The sequence below is a fragment of the Paramisgurnus dabryanus genome, chromosome 5 (genome assembly GCF_030506205.2).
Source record: "Paramisgurnus dabryanus chromosome 5, PD_genome_1.1, whole genome shotgun sequence".
Lineage (NCBI taxonomy): Eukaryota > Metazoa > Chordata > Actinopteri > Cypriniformes > Cobitidae > Paramisgurnus > Paramisgurnus dabryanus.
This window is the reverse complement of record NC_133341.1, coordinates 26631833-26654575: the sequence shown is the minus strand read 5'-3', so window position 1 is coordinate 26654575 and position 22743 is coordinate 26631833. Positions and strand designations below refer to the sequence as shown.

The window sequence follows — 22743 nt, the reverse complement described above, 5'->3', positions numbered from 1 at the left end:
CCCGATCCGATCACGTGATCGGAAATCGGCCCCGATCACGTGGTTTCAGACTCGATCGGAATCGGACGTTACCTCCCGATCATGACTCGGATACATATGCAGGGTTTAAAATCCATTAAGTTCTCGCGCTGCTCCGCGCCAGTGTACGCGCTGCGCTGCCCTTACGAAAATTAACCATGGTTTTACTACAGTTAAAACCAAAAAACCATGGTTACTGTAGTAAAACCATAGTAACTACAAAATAACCATGGTTTTGACAATCATGGTTTTCAAAAACCATAGTTAAACCATAGTTAATGTAGTAAAACCATGGTTTTGCTGATAGTAATCAATACACCAAAAAACCATGGTTACTACACTTTTACCACAATAAAACCATGGTTAATTTTCGTAAGGGTGGTGCGTGTGAACTGAAGAGAATAGGCTTGTTCGACTTCATCCGGCTGCCGGTTCTTGTGGTGCTGCATGACGTCAAAGTTCCGCGAGAACGATTTAAAAGCAAACTCCTCCGTATGATTTCGCGGATCACTCTCGCGGTAGTTTGACGTCACCCGGCTGTCGATTGTTGCGGCGCCGCATGAAGTCGAACAAGCCTATTGATGTGCTTTCATTCATAGGCTTCACACTCGTGCGTGCAAGGAACCCACGACAAAACCGCGTTTTTACCGCTCATTTAAACGACGCGTTGATCGTTATTGTCAACATGTGCTCAGACGCAGTTCCGCGTCTCACTCAGAACCTCAAGAACGCGCATTCGCGCAGGATCATTTGACATTACTGTAGAGATGAGAGAGAGAGAGAGAGAGAGAGAGAGAGAGAGAGAGAGAGGGAGAGAAAGAGAGGTAAGAATGGTGCCCATGTCGAAAAAACTTAATAGAAGTCTAGAAACAAAGTATTAAAGTATGTAGCCATGTCACTCATCTCATTACAAAATGTTAACTTAAAGGCAGGATAGGCAGGAATTATCTAAAAAAAACTTTTTTACAAATTTGTTTAAACTGTCTTTATATACCAATACATAAGTAAAATGTAATTACTCTGAAAAAGAGAGTATAAAAATCGAGTGTCTGTAAAGCTCTCACCACAGCTCATTTTTCCATTCACTCCACCCCCTCCCTTCCGGGTTTCTTCTAAAGCCACGCCCCCAAAACACATGAACGCGCTACGCTGACCGGCTCTGCTGGGAGCGCAGTGCATGTAGTAACATCATGTCACAATCACATGTAATAATACACCTAACTTTATCACTATGAATATAAATAAATACGATGGCTTTTAGTACTCACTATTAAGCCAGTGTTTTGCATGGAAGAGTTTCCGTGATGAAAGCAGTGTTGACTCTTATGAGGACTACACTCCGGAGACAATACCACTACCGCATCCTCGACTCGAGGAAAAGCCACGCGATATTTACTCTCGTTTGATTGCTTCGTTTATTCGTTTGTTTGCCTTTGCTGACTGCAAATGCAAGTTCTTTGAGTTCTGAATGCTCTTTCTCTGCCATACTTTCGCTCTTCCTAGAGTGCCTCGTGCACGTTCAAATCAATCGGGTGTGCGCATGTGTGGGCAGATTCCATAGCAACAGGGGTGGTGCCATGGTCGCATGAGAGAGTGATAGTCACGCAAGCCAATCATTTGTTTCGTCCCGAATGGAAAAATGAGTTGTGTTTAAAACGGTCGTGAGAGGTCTAAAGACACTCGAGTTTTATACTCTCTTTTTCAGAGTACTTACATTTTAATTATGTATTGGTATATAAAGACAGTTTAAACAAATTTGTAAAAAAGTTTTTTAGATAATTCCTGCCTATCCTGCCTTTAACTAGATAACTGGATACAACTGATTGTATAGTTTAATAAAATAATGTATTTTGATTATACAAATGAATCACAACCTAACTATAGGTATTTTATAACTAACTGCTGACCAGCTTAGGGAATCTATGGCTAATTTATAAGACATATTGCTGAATCAGTATGTTGTTTTTCTTGTTAATTGAGTCTTTTTGGGTAGTCTATCTTATGCCTAGAATGAGTCACGGAGGTTAAGTCTTATAACTTCATTCAAAGTTTGATCAATTGTGCATAATGACATGTGCACCAAATGCATATAGGGTGTCAGACTCATAGATTTGCATTATTTAAAGTTCAGGTTTTAAAGTTTGGGTCAACATGTGGCACAGCTTTAAAACTGAAACTTATAAAATCCTATCAGAGATACAAAATGTCATTGAAACACACCCAGTGGCTTTGCTGTCATCAGGATTAAACATGTTACCCCTCGAACCCTCCCTCCAAACAGAGCCTTCCCACAAAACAAACCCCAATTTAACCCCTGAACATATATAGTATATATTCATTATTTTTTAACATATCTGTAGTTATGCGCTGGCACAGAGTTAGACTCTTTTGACTCCACACAGAAACAGCAATGCGTGCGGCATGACATAAGGAACATCCTGGACTGGTTCTGTTTTTTCGCTCTTCTTTATTCTTTTTTTTTATGTATTATAGAAGTATCGGATCGGGACTCGGTATCGGCAGATACTCAAAATCAAATGACTTGGACTCGGACTCGAGGGCAAAAAAACCTGATCGGGACATCCCTAGTTTTGACGTCAATTTGACATTAGGTTTTGACGTCAATTTAACGTTGGGTTTTGACGTCAGAGAGACGTTGGGTTTTTACGTCAGGATGACATTGGGTTTTGACGTCAAAACCCAACATCAATCAGACGTCAAATCCCATCATCCGTCTAATCCCAGGATATCTGCCAGTCTGCCAGCCCACCCTTCTATACCCCGCAAGAACTGGCCTTGTATATAAAACTAAATCAAAATGAAATGAAACTATCAAATCTATGAATATTTCACCTACAAGCCTCTTTGGAGTTAAAAAGTCCTTTTTGCAGCTAAAACGTCATGCAACTACAGAAATGAACTTGTGCCAACTGACAAAAGTGGAAACAGAAATATAAAAAAGACAGTTAGCGAAAGTAAGTCAAATCTAAACAATGCACTGGGGAGTGAAGGATATTTGAGATAAACACTGGCACAACCTTCATGCCAGAGCAATGGCATCATCAACATCTTGTGCTCCACCACAATACACTGCCAATAACACCTTTTCTTTTTCCATAGAATGCAATGGGACAAAACCAGGGAAAGGAGGGGGAGCCAGGGCAGGACAACAGCACGGCAGGACCAGAGGAAAAGGGACCAAACCCAGACCCTGGGGGAGCAACGGAGGAAGGAAATCCAACCATTGAGACTCGTAATGTCGTGGCAGAGAAAGCAGCCAGTGGAAGCTTGGATGGAGGCCCAGGCAGGGAGTCAACATCACCTACGCTGGAGCCGGGTTTGGAATCTCATGATAAGGTGTGCGCTCCCACGGATGGGGGGTTGGTGGAGGGAGGCGATGGAGAAAAAGAGGGAGGTAGAAAGAGTTGTGAGCAAGGCAGGGCCGAACCACTGGCTCCACAGCAGATGAATGAAATCAGGCGGTCGGAAAGCACGCAAGCCATATGGGAGGCCAGATCTAGTGAACCTGTTTACGAGAGAGAGGATATGGAAAAAGGAGAAGTTGGCGAACTAGTAGACTCGGAGTATATGCTAAAAGACCATCTACAACAAAATCAGCATCAGGGGAACCTTAGTTGTTACCCTGCTGGCAAAGACGAAAGTGAATGGCCTCATGAAGAAGAAAACGGGAGTGAAAAGGAAACACGTGAATCAGACGTAAAGGACAAAATGGAATCTGTCTATGGAATTGAAAACAAGCTTGTGTGCCAAGAAGGAAACGGAAAACTAGAAGCTGGAGCTACAGATCTCCTAAATATAAATACAAGCAGGATTGTGAAAGGTGCCCATGATTTTGGTTTAACAAATACAGGGCCTGCTGATGTGACCTCTGAGGTTCTGGAGCAGGAGAACCATTCAAAACCACTGGAGGCTGATGGACAGATGGAAGGTGAAGATCATAACACAGGTACATCACCTGCCAAAACAAAAGTTCACTTATTTGTTTCCATAACAAACAATGAAAATGTTACGTTAAAGAACAGCCCAGATGAATCACACAACAAAAGGCCGATAAATGTGCCCAGAACATCAAACCCGGGGATGAACTCGCCAACTGAGACTTCAGAGGACATTAATGAGGCAATTCAGCAAGTCAAAAAAGAAATTGAGAACCCATCAGAGGATCCAGATAAGGATGTAGTGGAAAACCCAAACACTAAACGCTCCCCAATGAACGCTGAAATCCAGGGATGTACAATGAAAAGTGTCTGCGGAGGTAAAGTAAATGTTGCAGGGTTTGGGCCAGCGGATGATGTCATTGATACTGTGAGCCAAAAGGAGTTCAGCTCCTTAGAAGTGGCATCCAAATCCCCCCTGGGTCAAACTGAGAGCCATCAGCAAATAACTGCAGGCGAACTTGCACAGGATGAGCAACAGATAGGAAGACAATTTAATGTGTCAGACTTGGAGAGCTTTGAGACAAAGGAACGTTCACTGGAGAGATCACCTGCTGGAGGTCAAAAAAATAAAGATGGCATAAGGGAGGCTGAAGAAATAAAAAATCTGGAGCGTGCTTCAAAGGGCCTGCTTTTTTCCCATGCAATAAAAAATGAGATTAAAGATCTTTCTCTGCATGGAACAGAATCGGAGGAGGGTTATTTTGTGACATCTAACGTAAGTACGCCGACTGAAAACAAACCCGTTCAACACAGCTATGAAGATGAGAGATGTGCTACATCCTTTGAAGACATTACAGATTCTCACCCCCCTTCTGATTCCGACGTTCAAGTTTCTCCAAAAGACGAAATTGAGGATTCCCCTCTTTCACAGAAGGCCAAAGTATACAAAGAGGAGAGTCTAGAAGGTCCAAAGCTAGATATACTAACCCTGCCTTTGACATTAAATGATGCTACACATAATCGTACCTCTTCGCGTAATGCAGTGGTTGATGCTACTGACCAGCAAGAATTAAACCTCAACAAAAGCTCAAATAATGTAATGTCATCATGGATAGACAAAGACGGACAGTCGAATCCAAATATCAAAAAACATAAGGAAACATCTGCAACCGGTTCCTCTGAGCTTGTAGCTGGTCCTGAGACAGATCCAGATCACAAAGACAGGCCAAAGATCACACCACCTCTTCCAAGTATGGACAAGAAGACTAAACTTGCTATGTCTGGTTCCCCTCAACATTACAAAAAAGATTTTACAAAGACTTTAACAAATGAGGCAACCCATTCCACAGTAAGCCCGACAGATGAATCCGATCAAGTCCACGATGGATGTGCTACAGGACACGCATTATCAGGCAGCGCAACGAACACATCTGCCGCACAAGACGTGCAACATTCCTCCATCATGTGCAACCTAATAAGTACGCAAGATAATGTGCAGCGCAAGCACACTTTGCATGTGCTCGCCTCCAATACGGAGGAGAAACCTTCAAGTCTGCTTGACGATAAGCATGTGACTCAAAGCAACCCAAACGCAGATGCTGCTTCCACAGTTATGGAGTTAACACAAGGTGTCCACAAAAGCAGACATGTTTCTGATATGATAAAGGAAACCATTGAGTTGCAGAAGAAGATGAAGGAGTGGACCAAGCCTACAGAGACCCGGGTCGACCTGACCTTGGATCCAACACAGTCTGTGAAAGTAGCACAGATGAAAGCAGCATTTGATTCACCAAAAAAATCACCCGACAAAGTGCCAGAGAGGAAAGCTTCAGTGAAAAAAGGTAAGACAGTTGGTCTGAAAAGGAAAGTGCTTTTGCAATGCAAAACGTTTTTAAAGGGTGGAAACCTTAAGGGTTTCTTTCAATGCTTGACTGAGAGTGCTTGATAATAAATGAAACTGTAGTGAATATCTGTCACATTTTTAAATTAATCAATATGATGTATAAGATTTTTATAACATTGCATGTATTTCTCCTCATGAAATGGATTATTTTGGCATAATGGTGCCATCTTGTGGCAGTGCATTTATATCAGCATGCCATTAAAGTGAGACATACATTAAATAAGAGTAGGAAAATATCTAAAAACTTCAATTTTTTTACATAACTCATTCCATCAGTTTGCATATTCTTTATTATGTTTACAGCTCACTGTTTTTTTTTTCGTTGGTAAACTATCAACTTACTAATCAATATAATCAAATTTATATTTAAAATTTATGTTTAACTGATTTTAATGTATTTATGACGTCAGCAAAAATAAACCGGTTCTGCCTGTAAATGCAGTCACGTCGTCCACACAACTTCATACCTGTTTACTCGTCGAATAGGCGGGGTAACCAATCTTTTGTTCCGTGATTGGTCATCTTTGACGCCACTCGTTCTATATTCATCCAATCGTGTTTTGGCAAGGCGGGGAAAGATAAAGTAGGGCGTGGCTTCCGGCGCCTCTCAGACAAGTTGCGTGAGGTAGAGTCACAGGGAACCTTCGCGCGATCAGGGACTGCGACTGGGAAATTACAGCCGACTATATCACAAACATACAGTCGGACAGGGATATATATTTTTCATCGACAGCTGAGAAGGTAAGGATGAGAAAATACTTCATCTCGTGCAATGTTTGTAACGTGAGGCGAAGATTTGAGTTGGTATGCGTAAGTGCAACTTTGCTGGATTTGAAAATCTGCCCATGCGAATGGATAATGGCAGCGTGGATCAGGCCGGATCTTCAATGCTCAAAACTGTGGATTTCTTAAACAAATGCGGCATTTGAGTCATGCTTTATATCGTGTTTGGAATTTTAATGCATTTATCTAATGCACTGAAAGCTATTCAATTCTTCTTGAACGCCGCTGATGTTTTAAAACAAAAGTTGATCTTGTTTTGTTTGAATGGTGAACTCTTTATCATTTTAAATCTTTCCTGAACATTTGACATACGGGAATATCGTGACTTAATATCTGATCATGTCAATTGTTTTAGATTGATTAATTTTTTAAGTTTAACGAAGGTTTTTACATGTAGGAATTTTTGTTAGTAGATACGTTAAGGTGGAGATATTTGGTGGACACTAAACAAGGAAAGCTAAATTTTAACCACTTTTATTTACCAACCCAGTCATTGTGAACACACGCCACACATGTTGCCTATGAATTTATTGCTTGGTTTGCTCGCGCGAGTTGTAGAGCTGTCAGTTCAAAAACTGCTGCACTGGTTTGACCCGTGGAGCAAAATAAAAGTTATTTATTTTGTTAGGATTTAATAAAAGGAACTTTAAACAATATCCAGTCGAACTGTATGATCATCAGAAACTAAACACGCAGTCATGTTTCAAACGTAGATGTAAGATAAGCTTGCACGACACGTTTAGTAATTTGCTCCAACTTCCTGTAGGTGTGGATTATCCAAACATATCCAAGATTGTGTAACTGTATTTGAATCGATTATGATTTCTGTCTAGAGGGCTTTTTCGTGAGAAGTATTTTATTTTTATTTTTTTGCAATTTCGTTTCACTCCCCATGAAATGTTCAGCTTTTAGTATAATTTACTATTAATAATTTATCCTTAAGGTTGTCTGTAAATTAGTGTGCTCTTAAACATTCACAATTCACATTAAGAAGATTTAAGCATTTAAAACTTACAATCGCTAACTTCCTCCAATATGGATCAATGATATTTATGACGTCATTCTGTACTCGTCAAATTCCAAGAAGTGAACGAACTAAACGCTACGGGCTATTTTAAGCGGGAGGGGGGCACTCAGTATGTCCCACCCTAACTTTATGTTTTGGTGGAAATTACGTCAATTCATTAAACTTAGCTACACATTTCAAGTGTTTTTTATGTCAGGTGGGCTTTTAATATTGTAATGTTTGCTCTAAATAGTGTAGGTAACGGGTTTAAATGCAATAAGGGGCTATCAATTTTCTTTAAAATTGTCTTATTCAGGAAGAGCATGTGTAATGCATTGAAAAATGTAGTCAATTACTTTACTTGTAGGAGTTTTTAATGTTTAAGGTGCTTGAATGAATAGTATTTCTCCTTTGTTCACAGAAGAAATAAAGTCAAACAGGTTTGGAGTGAAGTGAGGTTGAGATAAATGACACATTTTTAATTTTTTAGTGAACTACCTTCAACCTCGTGTTGCTCCAGGCGGCTGCCCTGTAATTACTTCACTGTCAGTCACTTAGCTTAAAAAAATGACTGAATGGTAGTTTTCACATTCAATTTACAGTTTTGCTTCAGATCTACCCTGAAAGAATTGTAGTTTCATTTCCTATGTTTTTTAGGTCTTGTGTTTGGGCTGTGTTTTGAACACCCGGTTAGTGTTAGTGAATATTAGGTATTTAGTGTGCAGGGTTTTCTGTGGTTACCCACGTGCTGACCACACTGTAATATTGTCTGGCTTGTTTTGGTTTGAATCACTAACTTGCCAGGCAGTAGAAACCAATAAGAAGTAATGAAACCTCAAATGGTGTGATGTATTTTACAGAATATTTGCCAGTCTAAGACATTTTATTTTAGATTCTGCTTTCTTTATTAACATTTTTCAGTATTTATAGATTAATATTGTGGTTTTGGGGCGGTTTCCCGAACAGAGTTAGACAATTCCTACACTAAAATAAATGTAAGAAGAACTGTCCAAACTGAAAACAACTTGCACTGATATATCATTAAATACATCAGTGCCTTTTGTTTTGCCTCAAAGTAATGTTTCTAATAAGGCATGTTTGTTAAAAATAGTTACATTTCCTTATTAAACTAAGGCCTGGTCCTGGTTTAAGATAATCCCTGTCCGGGAAACCACCCTTTGATGTTGCAATTAGATTTCTCTATTGCACACAGTTCACATCAAAATTAGTGCCAAAAGGATACGTACTCATTGAACTCATTATCCTTCAGTGCACTCAGAATATTTTTTTATAATAATTTTTTAAGAGGAGTCTTTGTTCCTGTTGTCTTTTATGGGTGCATCATTTTGCCTAAGGCCATGCTGAAATTCCCAACGGGTAATGTTTGGGCTGGATGTCACAACGCATCAGCCCATGTGTTGGTTTGTGCTTGTGTACATCATCATATCATCTCCTGCCGGCGTCTCTGCTCAATTCCTTGTGTTCTTTGGGTCAGGATGCTTGATAAAATAAGTCAAGAGATGCAGGAAGTGGCCATAAAGCTGTGGGGAGGAAGCAGCTTCGGAGACAGAGAGCGTGTGTGCGCGTGCGTGTGTGTTTGAGGGAGAAAGAGAAACAGTGGACATATATAGGCAAGGAGAGACTTTTAAAGGAAGTCTTGTTTCCTTAAAACAACTGACACATTTGAGATTGCATGATGACCAGATAGTGTTTTTGTTAGTTGAACACCCTATAGGGCTGCATTCTTCAGAACACAGAGCTTTTCGATGGATTCCTCCCCCTCTAAAGGTACGCAGCGGGTATTAAATGTAACCCTATTCGAAACCTGGTTCTGTCTCTGTATAGCATTTTATTCATAAATGGCACAAGATCATCTCAATAATAATATTGCTTGTTCAATCAAATGATTTACGGTGGTTTAAGTTGGAGCAGAGTCTCTGTTACATATTTTGTGTATTATTAAAAATTTGCTTTAAATTAAGTGTTGGAGTATTAAACCTGATTTACAGCACAATGACATTCATATTGTGTCATACGTATTTAGAAACTTTATGATGCTTACATTGTAAAGCTTTTTAAAATAGCGATGTACAGATTGCATTTTTCTATTACCTTATACAATTGAATGTAGATTGTAGAAGCGATACTAAAACACTAATATATGTCTTGAGTTTATGATCATATACATTTTTAAATAAACTGAAACAAAACAATTGGGTCTGGTCTGGATAAATGAAAAGACAGAATAAATTTAACCGGAAAAAAAACGTTTTTTTTTTAGAGTAAGAAGCGTGCATGCTTTATAAATGGAGCAAACATATCAGCAGTGTGAAAGCATTTTAAGTGTCCAAGATGGATGTTTTTTTTTTGCTATTTTTATCTGGCTAGTTTTGTTTGCTGAATATTCGGTGGTGCATCACTACAAACAACATTTAGTGGTCCCTCTGTGAAAGACCCCTGTTAAAGCAGGTTTATGTGACATGGCCTATGCACTACAGGGCAGTTTTCCGGACAGGGTTTAGAAGATTAATCCAGGACAAGGCCTTAGTACTACAAACATACTTTACAAAAACATTTCTGATGTGCATATTAAGACCAAACAATGGCATTGATATATGTTAAGAAATGTCAGTGCAAGATTGCTCAAACTAGTGGTGCAACGGATCGCAGTTGATCCGTGATCCGTACGGATCACGACCCACGGTTCGGCTCGCATGTGATTCGCGGATTAATACGCAAATTTAAATAGGGAAAGTTTATAATTTGTAAGTGTTATAAAGGTTTGCAAATGTTAACATTCAAGTGATTTTAAACAGTTTAACTGCAAAACGGCGCTAAAGTGATCAGTTTACTTTGCGCACAAACGCACGCGTGCGGTTGAATGCGTCCGGTCCAGCTCGAGTAAAAGCTCTGGCTGCCCATACAACGACGCTTAGAAAAGTTGTAGTGGACGCTCTGACGCTCGAATGCATTCTCTGAACTCCTCTCAGGCGGAGGTTTCCGCCTTCCGATTGGTTGCCGGTGAACATTTCCGCCTTCCGATTGGTTCGCCGCCGAACCGCGTCATATCTCATTACCATAAAGTTGATCTGATTTCAACTCTCCTCGACGCTCACGCTGTACATGACGCGCCGCGCCGCTGCTCGCCGGAGCTCGCTGCCGGCTCTCATTGAAAATGAATGACTTCCGGACACTTTGACGCTCTCGCCGGTGGCGGTCTGAATGCACAGTAAGACGTAATCATCCTTCAAAGATCAGAACTCTTGATGTTTAAATTTCAGAGAGTTGCGCTACTCTCTCTCATACTGTAGTGTATTAAAATACATTTGGCTAATAGAGCAATGAAAAACAACGTAACGTTTTTATGTGGGACGACTGTAATGCTGCGCCGTCTGTAATTCACCCTTTGTCTGTGTCTGTGCGCTCGTTTAAGGGGACTCGGTAGTGCACAAACAGAGAGATGCAGTCTGTGCACATTTGGTCTTAAAGAGACAGTAAGCTCAATTGACCTACTTAAGTCTGTGTCATTAATGTTAATCAAACAACCCAAGACAAAGAGAAAATCACTTCTGAAGCTTTAAAAAAATAATAATTACATTTAATTAATACAATAAATGCAGTGTTATTATTCATTTGATTTCTGTAACTAATGATTTTAGACCTTACTTAATGTGCAACCTTGTTCTTTTTATAAATGTTTGTAATTTCTTGATTTGTTATTAGAATTTTCCCATACTTTTTTTTTTGCTGATCCGAAAAATGATCCGATCCGTGCCTCAAAATCCGTAATATGATCCGAACCGTGAGTTTTGTGACCCGTTGCACCCCTAGCTCAAACCTGCGTTTAAGCTTGGTACTAGGATAAGCCTTGCACGGGAAACACCCCTTCGTCTTTTATGCTTATAGTGAGCTTATTTTTTTTAACTATTTAGAAACGTTGCCACAAAGATTTTGATGTCCCAACCTTTGTTTGATTTGGTTTTGCGCGTTGTTTACCCAAATGGAATTTAGCAAGCTGTGAAAGCACGTTCAAAGGTGAACATGTTAACAAAAGGGTTGTCTTTTTGATCAGATTATAGATCATCCACGTTAGTTAAACAATCCATCCAGCTATTGCGCTAGCACTATACATTACCATTCATTTAGCGTTAAGTTTTTTTGTATTTAAATTGATGATGTGTTGAGGTTCAAAAGACGACCAAGTTTATAAATTTAAGCAATTTGTTTAGTTTGCATTCAAACCAAATGGTGAAGAATAACGACTAGTTGGTCTGTATCAGAGTTTATCTTAAGATGTTAAAAAAAAGTTTTAATTCTTTTTTACATTAACATTTTTTATAATGCAAAAAGTGTTGGGCGATGTGCCCCATTGTGAGATTGTCCTATCATCAGCCTGTAAGATTGGCGATAGACGATCGTATTGGGGGCAGGGCAGTGGTTTAATCATTTATTTGTTCATTTTTTACTCATTTATGACAAGTCACTTGATTGGTGCACAAAAAAGAAGCAACACTGTCATGACCGCAACCTTCTTAAAACTGATGTCATTAATCCGAGTGCATCATTACTGTGGGTTCACACCAGCCGCATTTGAGGAGTCAAATTCGCGTCTACTGCGTCTAGTTTGCCGCTTGAACATTTTGAGTTTACTCGCTTCATTCGCGCATGAAATTCTAGTCATCAAGACATTCACACGGAAATTCACGTAATGGGAGGGGCTTCTGCAACTCCGCTCGCTTTCTGTAATCACATCACTACTAGAGCAAGCTCCTGATTGGTTAATGCGGTGTGAACAGGCAAATAGCAGCCAGAGCATCACCTTCGCAAATATTTACACAACCTTATCAAAACATTGAAAAAGTGCTTTTACGAAGCAAAAAAAGACTACAAATTTTTATTAATAGAAAATTTTTTCACCTCGTGCATTTCTCGTTGCAACGCCTAACTCGCGCCATTTGCACGAACGAGGCAGAATCGCGTCTCGTCAAACGGTACAACCCTAAATGCAAATGCTTTTATCCAAAGCGATTTGCAAAAAAGGTGACTTATTTGCTGAATATCTCTTAAGTTTTCCTTTTTTTTTTTTTAGCTGTACTTGTCATTTTATTATCCATCAGCATATACATGCAAAATTGCAAAACTGCTCTTTGTTTTGTAACAATCTCATCTTACCTCAAAAAGATCTCTGATCTTACAGAGTCATTTGCTTTAAGCAAAGCTCTTTTGTTTTTAAGCAGTGCAGCTTATGACAGCGATGGGGATTGTCCTGCACCCACCAGAAACACGCGCCCTTATCTTATTGTTACAAGTGACTGCAGTATCTTAGCTGGCATGCTGTCTCATTTGCTCTTTGGCCCTGAGGCAGGATGAGGATTTAGGTGGCATCACCCTCCCTTCTGTATCCAAATGACAAAGGCGGACTCATTAAGATTGCCCGTTTCATTTGAACGTATAAAAAATGGCAAACAATGCATGCATTATGTAACTGTTCAAAAGTGCATCTTACCAGACATTTCTCTGTTAGTTAAATGTAGCTATTTTTTATGCTTCGTAAAAGCACTTTTTCAAAGTTTTGATAAGGCTGTATAAATATTTGCGTAGGTGATGCGCTGGCTACTGTTTGCCTGTTCAAACAACAGATTGGCTAATACCTATATGTGCATTATATGAATTAAATGTGTGGTGAACAGGTGTTAAATTTATGTCTTTCCAGGCATACCATGACATGCTAAGCAAACAGCCACTAAAATGCTTGTGCCTCAGGGGACAGAAACTGAATGTCACTGGTAAAACTGTAGCACGGACCACACCCAATCTGACGAGGAAGGAAGCAGTATTATCTATTAACAAAAGATGTTTAGCACAAACCAATAAACCTCTATAAGTCAGTTAAATTGCTTTGAAGCAGAGATTAAGAGTTTTACATTAAAGCAAATGAAATGCCAGCAGTTTAGTCACCGGTGTGAAACGATTGTGAAGAGGAAACTTGTGTACCTGTGCCCTAACAGGTTAGAATGTCATGAATTTTTCCTTAGTATGCATGGATCGGTCACATCACACTTTGCACTCTTGTTCCCCTATTTATATTATTCTAAAACAAGGCGATACTTTATTTTGAAAGAAGAACAACATGTGTTTTCTCAGATCAGATTTGGTTAAGGCCTATCTAACCCTCAGTCTTTCTGTTCCCCATGAACCCTGTAGACCAGTGATGCGACTGGGCTCCGTGACAAGGCTTTCTTTGTGCGCTGCTGAATTCAGGAAGTGAAGGAATCGCCTCAGATGGTTGTGGAGGCGGTTTCGCTCGCTCTGATTCATTGGCCGGAACTCAATGTGAAGTGAAAGTTGGCCTTTATTGAAAAAGCAGACGAGTTTTTGTCTTGATCGTTGAATCATGCTTTGATCAGCAGCATCATTTTAAGGTCACTCGGATGATACCTAGTTCTTTTTTTTTTTTTTTGACGGAAACCTACTTCCCTCTTGAATTGTACAAGTGACAGCAATTTAGTTTTTTGGCTATTCAGTTATCCATTTTCAAAGAAACAATCATTGGAGTCAGTGCTTGCATAAATCGTGACTAGTTGTTAACATAAAATGTTAAAAAGGATGGGAAAGAGAGGGAGGTGCTTATACAAGTGGTTTACCTTGTAAACAAAGCAGCAATGTGCGCTTATAAACAGTGTTTTATCAGGCATTATACTGAGATAAAACAAAAATAAATGTCTTGTTTGCACTTTCTCAGTTCTCTTCAGAGGCGCCTTCATAAATAACAGCTTTGTGTGCATAATACTAATCAGCAAAAATTAAACACAGAATCGTCCCGTTGCCGTCAGGAGCAAAAATCGTCCGGTTCAGATTTATCGCCGGTTAATCGGTGCATCCCTAGTTAAAACTTCTACCAAGGATTCTACTCAAGTACGGACAGATGAATTTGTTAATCTGTGCTGTCAGATAGCGTTTCTCTACCTTTATTCTTGTCAAGCTCAATGCCCTAGATCTGTTTTACTAGTGCACACGTGTCAAAAATCTTACATGCCGATATCATGTAATTTTTCTTTTCTAGGTCAGGCAGGCTTGTTTGGCTCTCATCATGTCTGGATGACAAATCTAAAAAAATAAGTTTAAACCAACTTAAGCAGATTTACCGGTCTTGGCTGATATCCCAGCCTGCACTGTAAAAATTATTTTAAATCAACATATTTTTTGTTACTTTAACTTAACAAATTAAGTTAAACAATTTTAAATTGTTTTTATAAGTTATGTCAACTTATCACAAGTCAAAATTTAAAATAGTAGATTGAATGATTTAGAGCATCTGGATTAGCAGTTTAAACCATCTTAGACTTGCTTGGCCAGCTAAGACCAGCAAGCCAGATTAGAAAAGTTTTTTAGTGGGGCGACTTTTATACTTTACTTCCTTAAAAACCTTGTGCCTTGATGTAGGTCAGTAGGCAACCTATACTTCATAAGCATGTGTCCAGCTTAGAGCAAGTTTGAAATATTAGGTGGACCCTTGTTGTCCTGACACACTATGTGGACCAACAAACTTGTTTTTTTTCCACAGCTTGTTTTGAAAGACAACATTTTGTACCATCTGCAAACACTTTCGTATAGGCAGTCTACTAACATGTCTGGTGCAAATTTCAACTTCTTTTTTTGTGGTATAATTTGTGCAGTTTTTAATGGGTAAAGAATGTGAAAGCAAGCCTCCCTGCCTCATTGTTCTCATTGCACCATTTCTTGGAAAACTGTCTGACTGCTTTCTGGACATTGTCTGGAATTTGATGCATTGATGCTTATTTTAACTTGGAAATGTTAACCTATCTAACCCTCTCTAGAAAAATTACGTAGTAAAAGTACGTTTTTCTTACACCAGTAATAATTTTAGATGATGTGAGTTTTGTGTTTATGCTTTAAACCTCTGACAGAATTGCTCTGTTGCTCTCTAGTCAAACTTTTGCATTCCCATGCTCGTGTTGATGCACGTAAGTTCACACTTACACACTATGGATGAAAAGCATTGCTGGATGTTTGGAATGCATTCTCACACAATGATCAGTGTTCGTTCAGGAGTTTTTGGCAGTAGTTTGCCTTGCAGTTCTGTTTAAGTTGATTAAAGCCAGATAAGAATGGGTGTAAGTTGGCTTAACACGTCACTTTATTTTTGTCATTATATTTTTAGTTGCGTATTGTGTGTTCCACAGGCAAGTATGGCAGACAGCATCTTTCACTCTCTCTGCAGATTATGTTCTGTTTCTTATCATTAACTAAACTGACTCCAGTGCTGTAGATAGAGGGTAACACGATAAAGATTGTTCGGCCAGAGCTGTTCAACTGCGTGTCAGGGCAAGACTGCGAAATAAAAAAACATTACTAAAAACAGGACGCTATAGCGAAGATGGTTTATCAAAGCTGAATTGAACAAATTAAACAAAATAATTGATGAATTCCACTACATTTTGAAAATGAGTGAAGTTGCCTTAAAGGTGTGGTGCGTGCTTTTTGGAAAAAAGGCTGTCTACCAAAACACACTTGTAGCCAATCAGCAGTAAGGGGTGTGTCTACTAACTAACATTGTTGCCTGGGTTGCGTATGTGTGGGGCGGGTCTATTAAAAGAAGGTCCAGATTCTATTGGGGTAGGGGCGTGTTTGTTTGGAAGATTTCAAATCTCAACATTGGCTTTTAGAGATCATGGACTGTGCCGTGTATACCTTTTTCCGGGTCCGGCTTGCATGCGCTCGTGTTCGCGCAGCTTTCCAAGTATACTCCCTGCAGCTACATGCTAATGGCTGCGTTCGACACTTACGCAAACAAATTATTTTTTATTCAAATTATTACTCTACCAAGCAGTCAGGGCAGCACTGATTCGCGACATTTACAGTACATTAAAAAAAATTAGGATATATGAAGAAAAATAGGGGATCCACCACTGCAAACAAAGTTTAGAACAAACAAGAAGAACAACAGGAATAAAACATTATGGTGACAAAAATGCTTCACAGCTTTCTGTTCTTGGAAGAAGTTAAAATAAAAGAAGAAAAAACTATAGTGTGTGTGCAAACGCTGTCTACTGCCTTTGTGTAATTGTTTTTAGTGTAGTGTCCTGTCTCAACATTTTTTGTTGATGGACGCGGACTGTCCTGATGACGAAAATAACGTCATGCGGATATTCCGAGTATACCTTTGGCTTTACTCTCTTAATCTCTACTCCTCAAAATAAAGTTTTCTAAAATGCTTTTGATCCGGCTTTTTGGTTCCATAAAGAACCTTTTATATTAGGGCTGCACGATGTGAGGAAAAGTTGCGATGTGCGGTGACATTGTTTAATGTTGCGATGACGATGTGAGTTGCGATAAATGTTTTATATTTTTTCATGTTTTAGGGGCCATCACAGGTTATTGTCACATGACCTGCACGCTGTGCTTGTGTCATTCTGAAAAGTTAAAATGTTTTTGAAAAGCCTGGAAAAAACGAGCGCGTCGCACGCGTGCGAGTCGCGAACGCGACTCTTCCAGAGCGCACATACTGCGCGCCTACATTTGAAATGATGAACTTGAGCGCGCAATAGACGCAATATGTGAATCACCGCTTCCCCAGTACCTGTGTTTGCGGCGTCATCTCTCCTAAATCCAAAATAATTCCATGATATAACTGAATTGCTGTTCCTTTTCACTTACTCTTCTCTCCTTCCTCCGCCATAGTTTTTGAGTTTAATATAGCTTTATTTAGGTGTGAGACAAAAGGTTCTCTGGGGAACCAAAAATAGTTTGCTCTAAAGAACCCTTTTGTATAGTTTTTATTTGAAGAGTGTTGAACTATCCTCAACCTGTCACTGAGTTTTTTGGTAGCTGCAAAAAATTTAGGACAGATATAGAAATTATACGTGTAATTTTTAACTTCGTTCCTCCCCACAAATGAGTCAAACAGGATTGGCCGCAGGTCAGATAATCGGAGATCTGTTTTTGGACTAATTCTTTCATTTCTCACACAGTCTTTTGTTCTGAATATCATTCTGTCTTGCTGCTATAAATTGATATTCTGTTGCCTGGCAGTAATTATGCTTTCTCATGAGAAGTCCATTGTACTCCTTTTAGGCGTTTTCAATCCAGTCGTCATCTTGCTGAGTAAGGTTCCTTGACATAAGCACTGACAACAATATTAAGCCTTTCAGCCAGTGATTATGTGATGTAATGACATTGTGGACTTGATTTGTATAAATGGATGCTTATGGAGTTATGTAATTGACTGTTGGATGGTCTATGTGGCCGCCTTATGAGTCATGAAAGTGTCAATGTGGACTTTTGTATACTTGAATGATGCAGCGTGTCATGGGATTGTCTGCATTTAAAAGTCATTGCCTTTATTTGAATCCATGTTGATATCATTTGCTTGAGGTCTTGGAGCTAGTGGTAGATATAAGCAAACCCAAAATGTTCAAAAATAAGTAGGCCTATCCAGGATATTTTCATGTACACCTAGAGCAGTGACTTTTTTTTAGGGCTTTGAGTAATTGCGATAGACCAGTCTGTGAAAACAGAGCATAGTTTACATATTCCCACAACTCCTTTTTTGGTTGAAAAATAATCTTTCTGTAATTCGGTAATGCATCAGACCGCTGCTACGTTTTGTACTTAAAAGGCCAATTTTTCTCGTACCTTTTCTCATTCTTTCCTACAGTGGTATTTTGCCAGTGTTGCTAGGCATCTCGTGAGTGTTGGTAAATACAGGCTGGATTTCGCCATGTGTTATTTGGCAGCAAGTTTCTGTTCCGTGTCTGAAATCTGACTACGGAAAAGCCCTGCCTTTAAACAAGCAACCGCTGTGAGGTTTGACTCTGTTAACCTGTGGATTCAAATTTTCTTCAGGATAATAAACCAAGAACCACACCTCTCCCGTTCACTCTCTCGCTATCTCTTATGCTTTATCTGGCCTGAAACATGACCGACTTAGTACTTAAACAAGAGTATTCCTGTATGCCTTCGAGGAAGAGTTGCCATGTGACGTTCCAGTGTGCCAATGTGATGTTGAGACTAAATACCAGCTGCAGGATTTTTGTAAGCAGAGTGAACACAAGGTCAACACATTTTGTCTGGATTCATGGCCACATGCCACATCAATTTCTTTCAAGAACAGTGCCTTTGTCAAGTAAACTGCAATTTGGTTTATCATGCTCATTTAAAAGGTGCGAGGCAGATAAAAGTAGCAAGAAACATCAGTGCACTTGTATCATTTTCTTATGTGTTCGAGACATTGCTATAGTAAGTAAGGTTCTGGTTTAGTACTTACGTTTGTTATTTTCATGATATTAGCCTACATTCAGTGTTGTTGCATAATCGAGTGCCTTACCCGCCAAATCAGCCCCAAGACGGCATTAAGCCACGCTGCTTAATGCTGTTGAACTACAATCATCCTAAAATAAACATGAAGTCATGGGCTGGGCGGTATATAGTTTTAGTAATATATCAGTATTTCTTCCCAGTGGGATACAGAATAAGATAATCCCATCCATATCTATATTGTCTGACATGACCCTCCTTCATTGCAATTGAAGCACTGCCAGAAGCTTTCCAACCAGTTTTGCATCTTGTGCAGCTGCATACGTTCAAACAGGGAGTAAAACCCTGGATTTAAATTTTATTTTCATTATACGCTTTTTTGATAATGGTGATTGTGACATCTCACTTGAGGCTTTGACTTGTATGTAAACATTTATTCCACTTTGTAGAAAATACAGAGACAGTTATGGTATATCGCCAATCCAAAATTACCACGATATGAATTTTGCTTAATATCCCCCAGCCAACATCACAAATACTTCTTATCCTCTCAAGCCACTTGGCTCTATTTTGGTATCCACCTTTTCTCCATCCAATCAGTTTTCAGATGAATACAATGTCCCGCCTACTTTTGCTTCTACATTCTTTAGCTTAAGTGTTGACTGGAGTAATAAATCTGCCCATAGAAGCAAAAAAATTTATGTTGGCATTTCATGTTGACTTTAATGGTAAAACATATTTGTGTGAGAAATTGGCTCGTTTTTTTTCACACCAGTGTTCTAAGTCTTGGCACCAACTGAGAGCTAATAGTGTTGAACATTGTCTGTTTGGGTCTCCTTATATAGCCCATGGGCGTTGTTGGAATTTCAGTGCACTTTACAAAGGTTCACAAAGAGTTCAACACAATCGTTAGATTCGTTACAGTCTTTTATTGTTTAAGATCATCCTTTTGAACGAGTCCTTTTTTGGAGCTGTCATTCTAGCATACTAGTATGGTCACGGTACCAAAATGTCAGTGGTCGGTACTAATAAAAAAGGCGATTTTTCAATTAATCTTTTTTTACATGGTCGAATCAATTCGCAAAGGGCAGAATCGTTTTTTTTTTCGGCAAACATTGAACGTTAGATTAACGTTAATCTAATTACTAGTCTTCTTCACTAGATGTCACCCTCTTTTTTGCCTTGATGTTACCAAGGAGCGAGAGGCGAGCCTGTCATTCATCCATTCAGTGCTTAAAATGGCAGTTTCAGGTGCTTCATCGACGTTGATGCCACCTTTACATAAAAAGTCAGATGTATATGGAAGCATTTTCGATTTCGCAAGCAAGACAATGACGATAGTGTTGTGGCTTTTCATTTCTTTTTATTAATTACCCACTTGTAAACTGCTGTTCATTGTTGTTTTGTATTAATATTAGGGCTGCATAACGATTAATCGTGATTAATCATTTGCAGAATAAAAGTTTTTGTTTACATCATATATGTGTGTGTACTGTGTATAATAATTATGTATAAATAAATATACACACATGCATGTATAATTTTAAGAAAAAAATATTTATAGATTAAATATTTATATATAAATAAATTATTTATAAATATAAACATTTATATACACAAGTAAATACGCCTTAAATATCTACATGTATGTGTATTTATTTATGCATAATTATTATACACAGTACACACACATATATGATGTAAACAAAAACTTTTATTCTGCAAACGATTAATCGTGATTAATCGTTATGCAGCCCTAATTAATATAGCCTAGTATTTGTATTAAATCTATATTCATTGAGTTGAATCGAGAATCGCAAATAAAAATCGATCCGAGAACCAGAATCAAAAATTGAATTGAAATCAAATCGATCTGGAACATCTGAATCGATACCCAGCCCTAACTAATACCAGTAAAAAAATTACGGTTCTCTGTACCTATTACGGTACCAAGCAAAATGCAAAAACATGCTTATTAAACACTATTTTATTTTTTATTATTTAACATTTTTTTACAATTATTTTATTAAGTTAATATAAAATGATAATATAAAAGCATTGCCATTCTGTATTTACTTTACATTTATTCATCAAGTATAAAATGTATTTCTTGCTGAAAGGTTTCATCCTCTGATGCTTTAAAAGAGAAATACAATAAATTTCAGTAAGACAACTGATTGAACATGGGTGCATATAAAACATTAGATGGCTGCTGCTGGCACTAAATAACTGGTTTTAAATAACAAAACTGAGCCATTATATTACAATTACAAAAGTCTACATGGACTTAAGTACCTGCATGCATATAAACTCTTTCCCCGCCATTGATGAGTTAACTCGTCAATTAAGAGAAAACGCTTCCCTGCCAATTGAAGAGTATTTCCGGCTTTCTGAAATACCGCTAGGATCTACCAAGTTCCGCAACTTATAAAACCCATAAGTATTGCCCTAGGGCAAACAGCTGTATGTCCGTGTAAGTTTTGAGGATCAGGGTTTCCCGCAGAAAATTTGTTAGTTAAGGTGGTAGGGTTGTGCAGGTGGGCGGGCCGGGGGCGTGGCAATCAAAGGGGCGGGGTACGTGTCATGATGAAAATATTTTTATTTAAAACACTCAAATAAAACTCAATTTTGGAGAAACTATGACAGAAAATGAACGCATACTAGATTATTAATGAATTAAATGTTTTATCAACAGGCTAGTTATCCTCCAGACAGTGACGGACCATGTCTTTCTCTCATTTCGGCCATGTGAAGTGCGTCCACGCTATTCTCTGAGATGAACTTGACAGCCTTTTGTGCAGCAAATTTTTTTTGGATGAGGTGGTAGGGTATCCCAGCTTAGGTGGGCCGCCCGAACTGAAAAGTGCTGCTGGAAACCCTGAGGATCGCTCTGCATCTGATCTCTATCAAAAGTCCTTTACAAAAATTGTGCTGGCGCTGGCTGGCAACTTTTTTTTAAAAACACTGGCTGAGAAAGAGTTAAGGGTACGCTAAGCATTGCAAATCATTTGATCTTAAAGATGCAATTTGTATAATCCGCGCTGCTAGATGGCGCCAGATCAAATCAATAACAACGACGTAGATTAATGATGCTCTGAAGCAGCGTGGACTGATGGGATTTGTTGTCTTTAACTCAAACGCTGATGGCCATCAATCAGACGGGAACGAGAAATCATGTTACACATGAGGTAAAGTCATCAAGTTTTATAAACGTTGTGTTTGATGACATCGTTTTTTTTCATTATGTAAGGTTTCATGTAATGTTCAAAATGCAATTGTTAGTCATAGATGTTACAGTAATAGTCCAATACGATGGTTTGTTAACACAGCACAGAATTAAGTGTTCAGATGAACAAACTTACCATAAAAAAGCGAGTGGCCCGACAGACGGTATTACTTCCGCATTTGTCCACGACACTGTTGTCATGTGGTTTTTACGTCAGTAAAGGCGGTAACAAAGGGTAACATAGATATTAACGTCATTTACAGGCGACTGCACTGCCCCGTGTCACTGTTTAGGGCAGCAATTTTCTCATAATTTACAAGTAGTTAAAAAACATTAAAGATATTGTTAGTAATCAGCTGAACAAAATATATAACACCAGACTAGTGGTTTTTGGATATTTTACTGCAAATATCTTACAATTTGTTAGCCTGGTAGAACCATCCTCTGCTATTTTGCTTCGCTTCATAGACAGAGTCTGGCTGGGCATAATTGACAATCGTTTTCCTTCTCGTGGGAGGGGCTTGTCTGAAGTTTAAAATCATTGGTCTAAACGTAAGCCAATCACATAACGTTTGGATATGATGTGCGTTATGCGCCAGCTCAGCTGCATCAAATTTCTGCTGTAAAACAC

At 38.9% G+C, this 22743-nt stretch overlaps 1 protein-coding gene across 3 annotated transcripts in view; it reads left to right on the top strand.

The window, feature by feature from the left end:
* The first annotated feature begins 3138 nt into the window (after nucleotides 1-3138).
* The window catches only part of coro1ca (coronin, actin binding protein, 1Ca), a 54249-nt gene continuing 34644 nt past the window's right edge, over nucleotides 3139-22743 (top strand). The window contains exon 1 of one of the 3 annotated variants that reach the window (XM_065250723.2): nucleotides 3139-5758. In XM_065250723.2, coding sequence (XP_065106795.2) covers nucleotides 3145-5758 — 2614 coding nt within the window. In that variant the 5' untranslated portion in view covers nucleotides 3139-3144. Of the gene's footprint in view, nucleotides 5759-6421; nucleotides 6562-9261; nucleotides 9398-22743 lie in introns of those variants that run through there. The other 2 variants (XM_065250725.2, XM_065250724.2) reach the window with 2 other exon arrangements.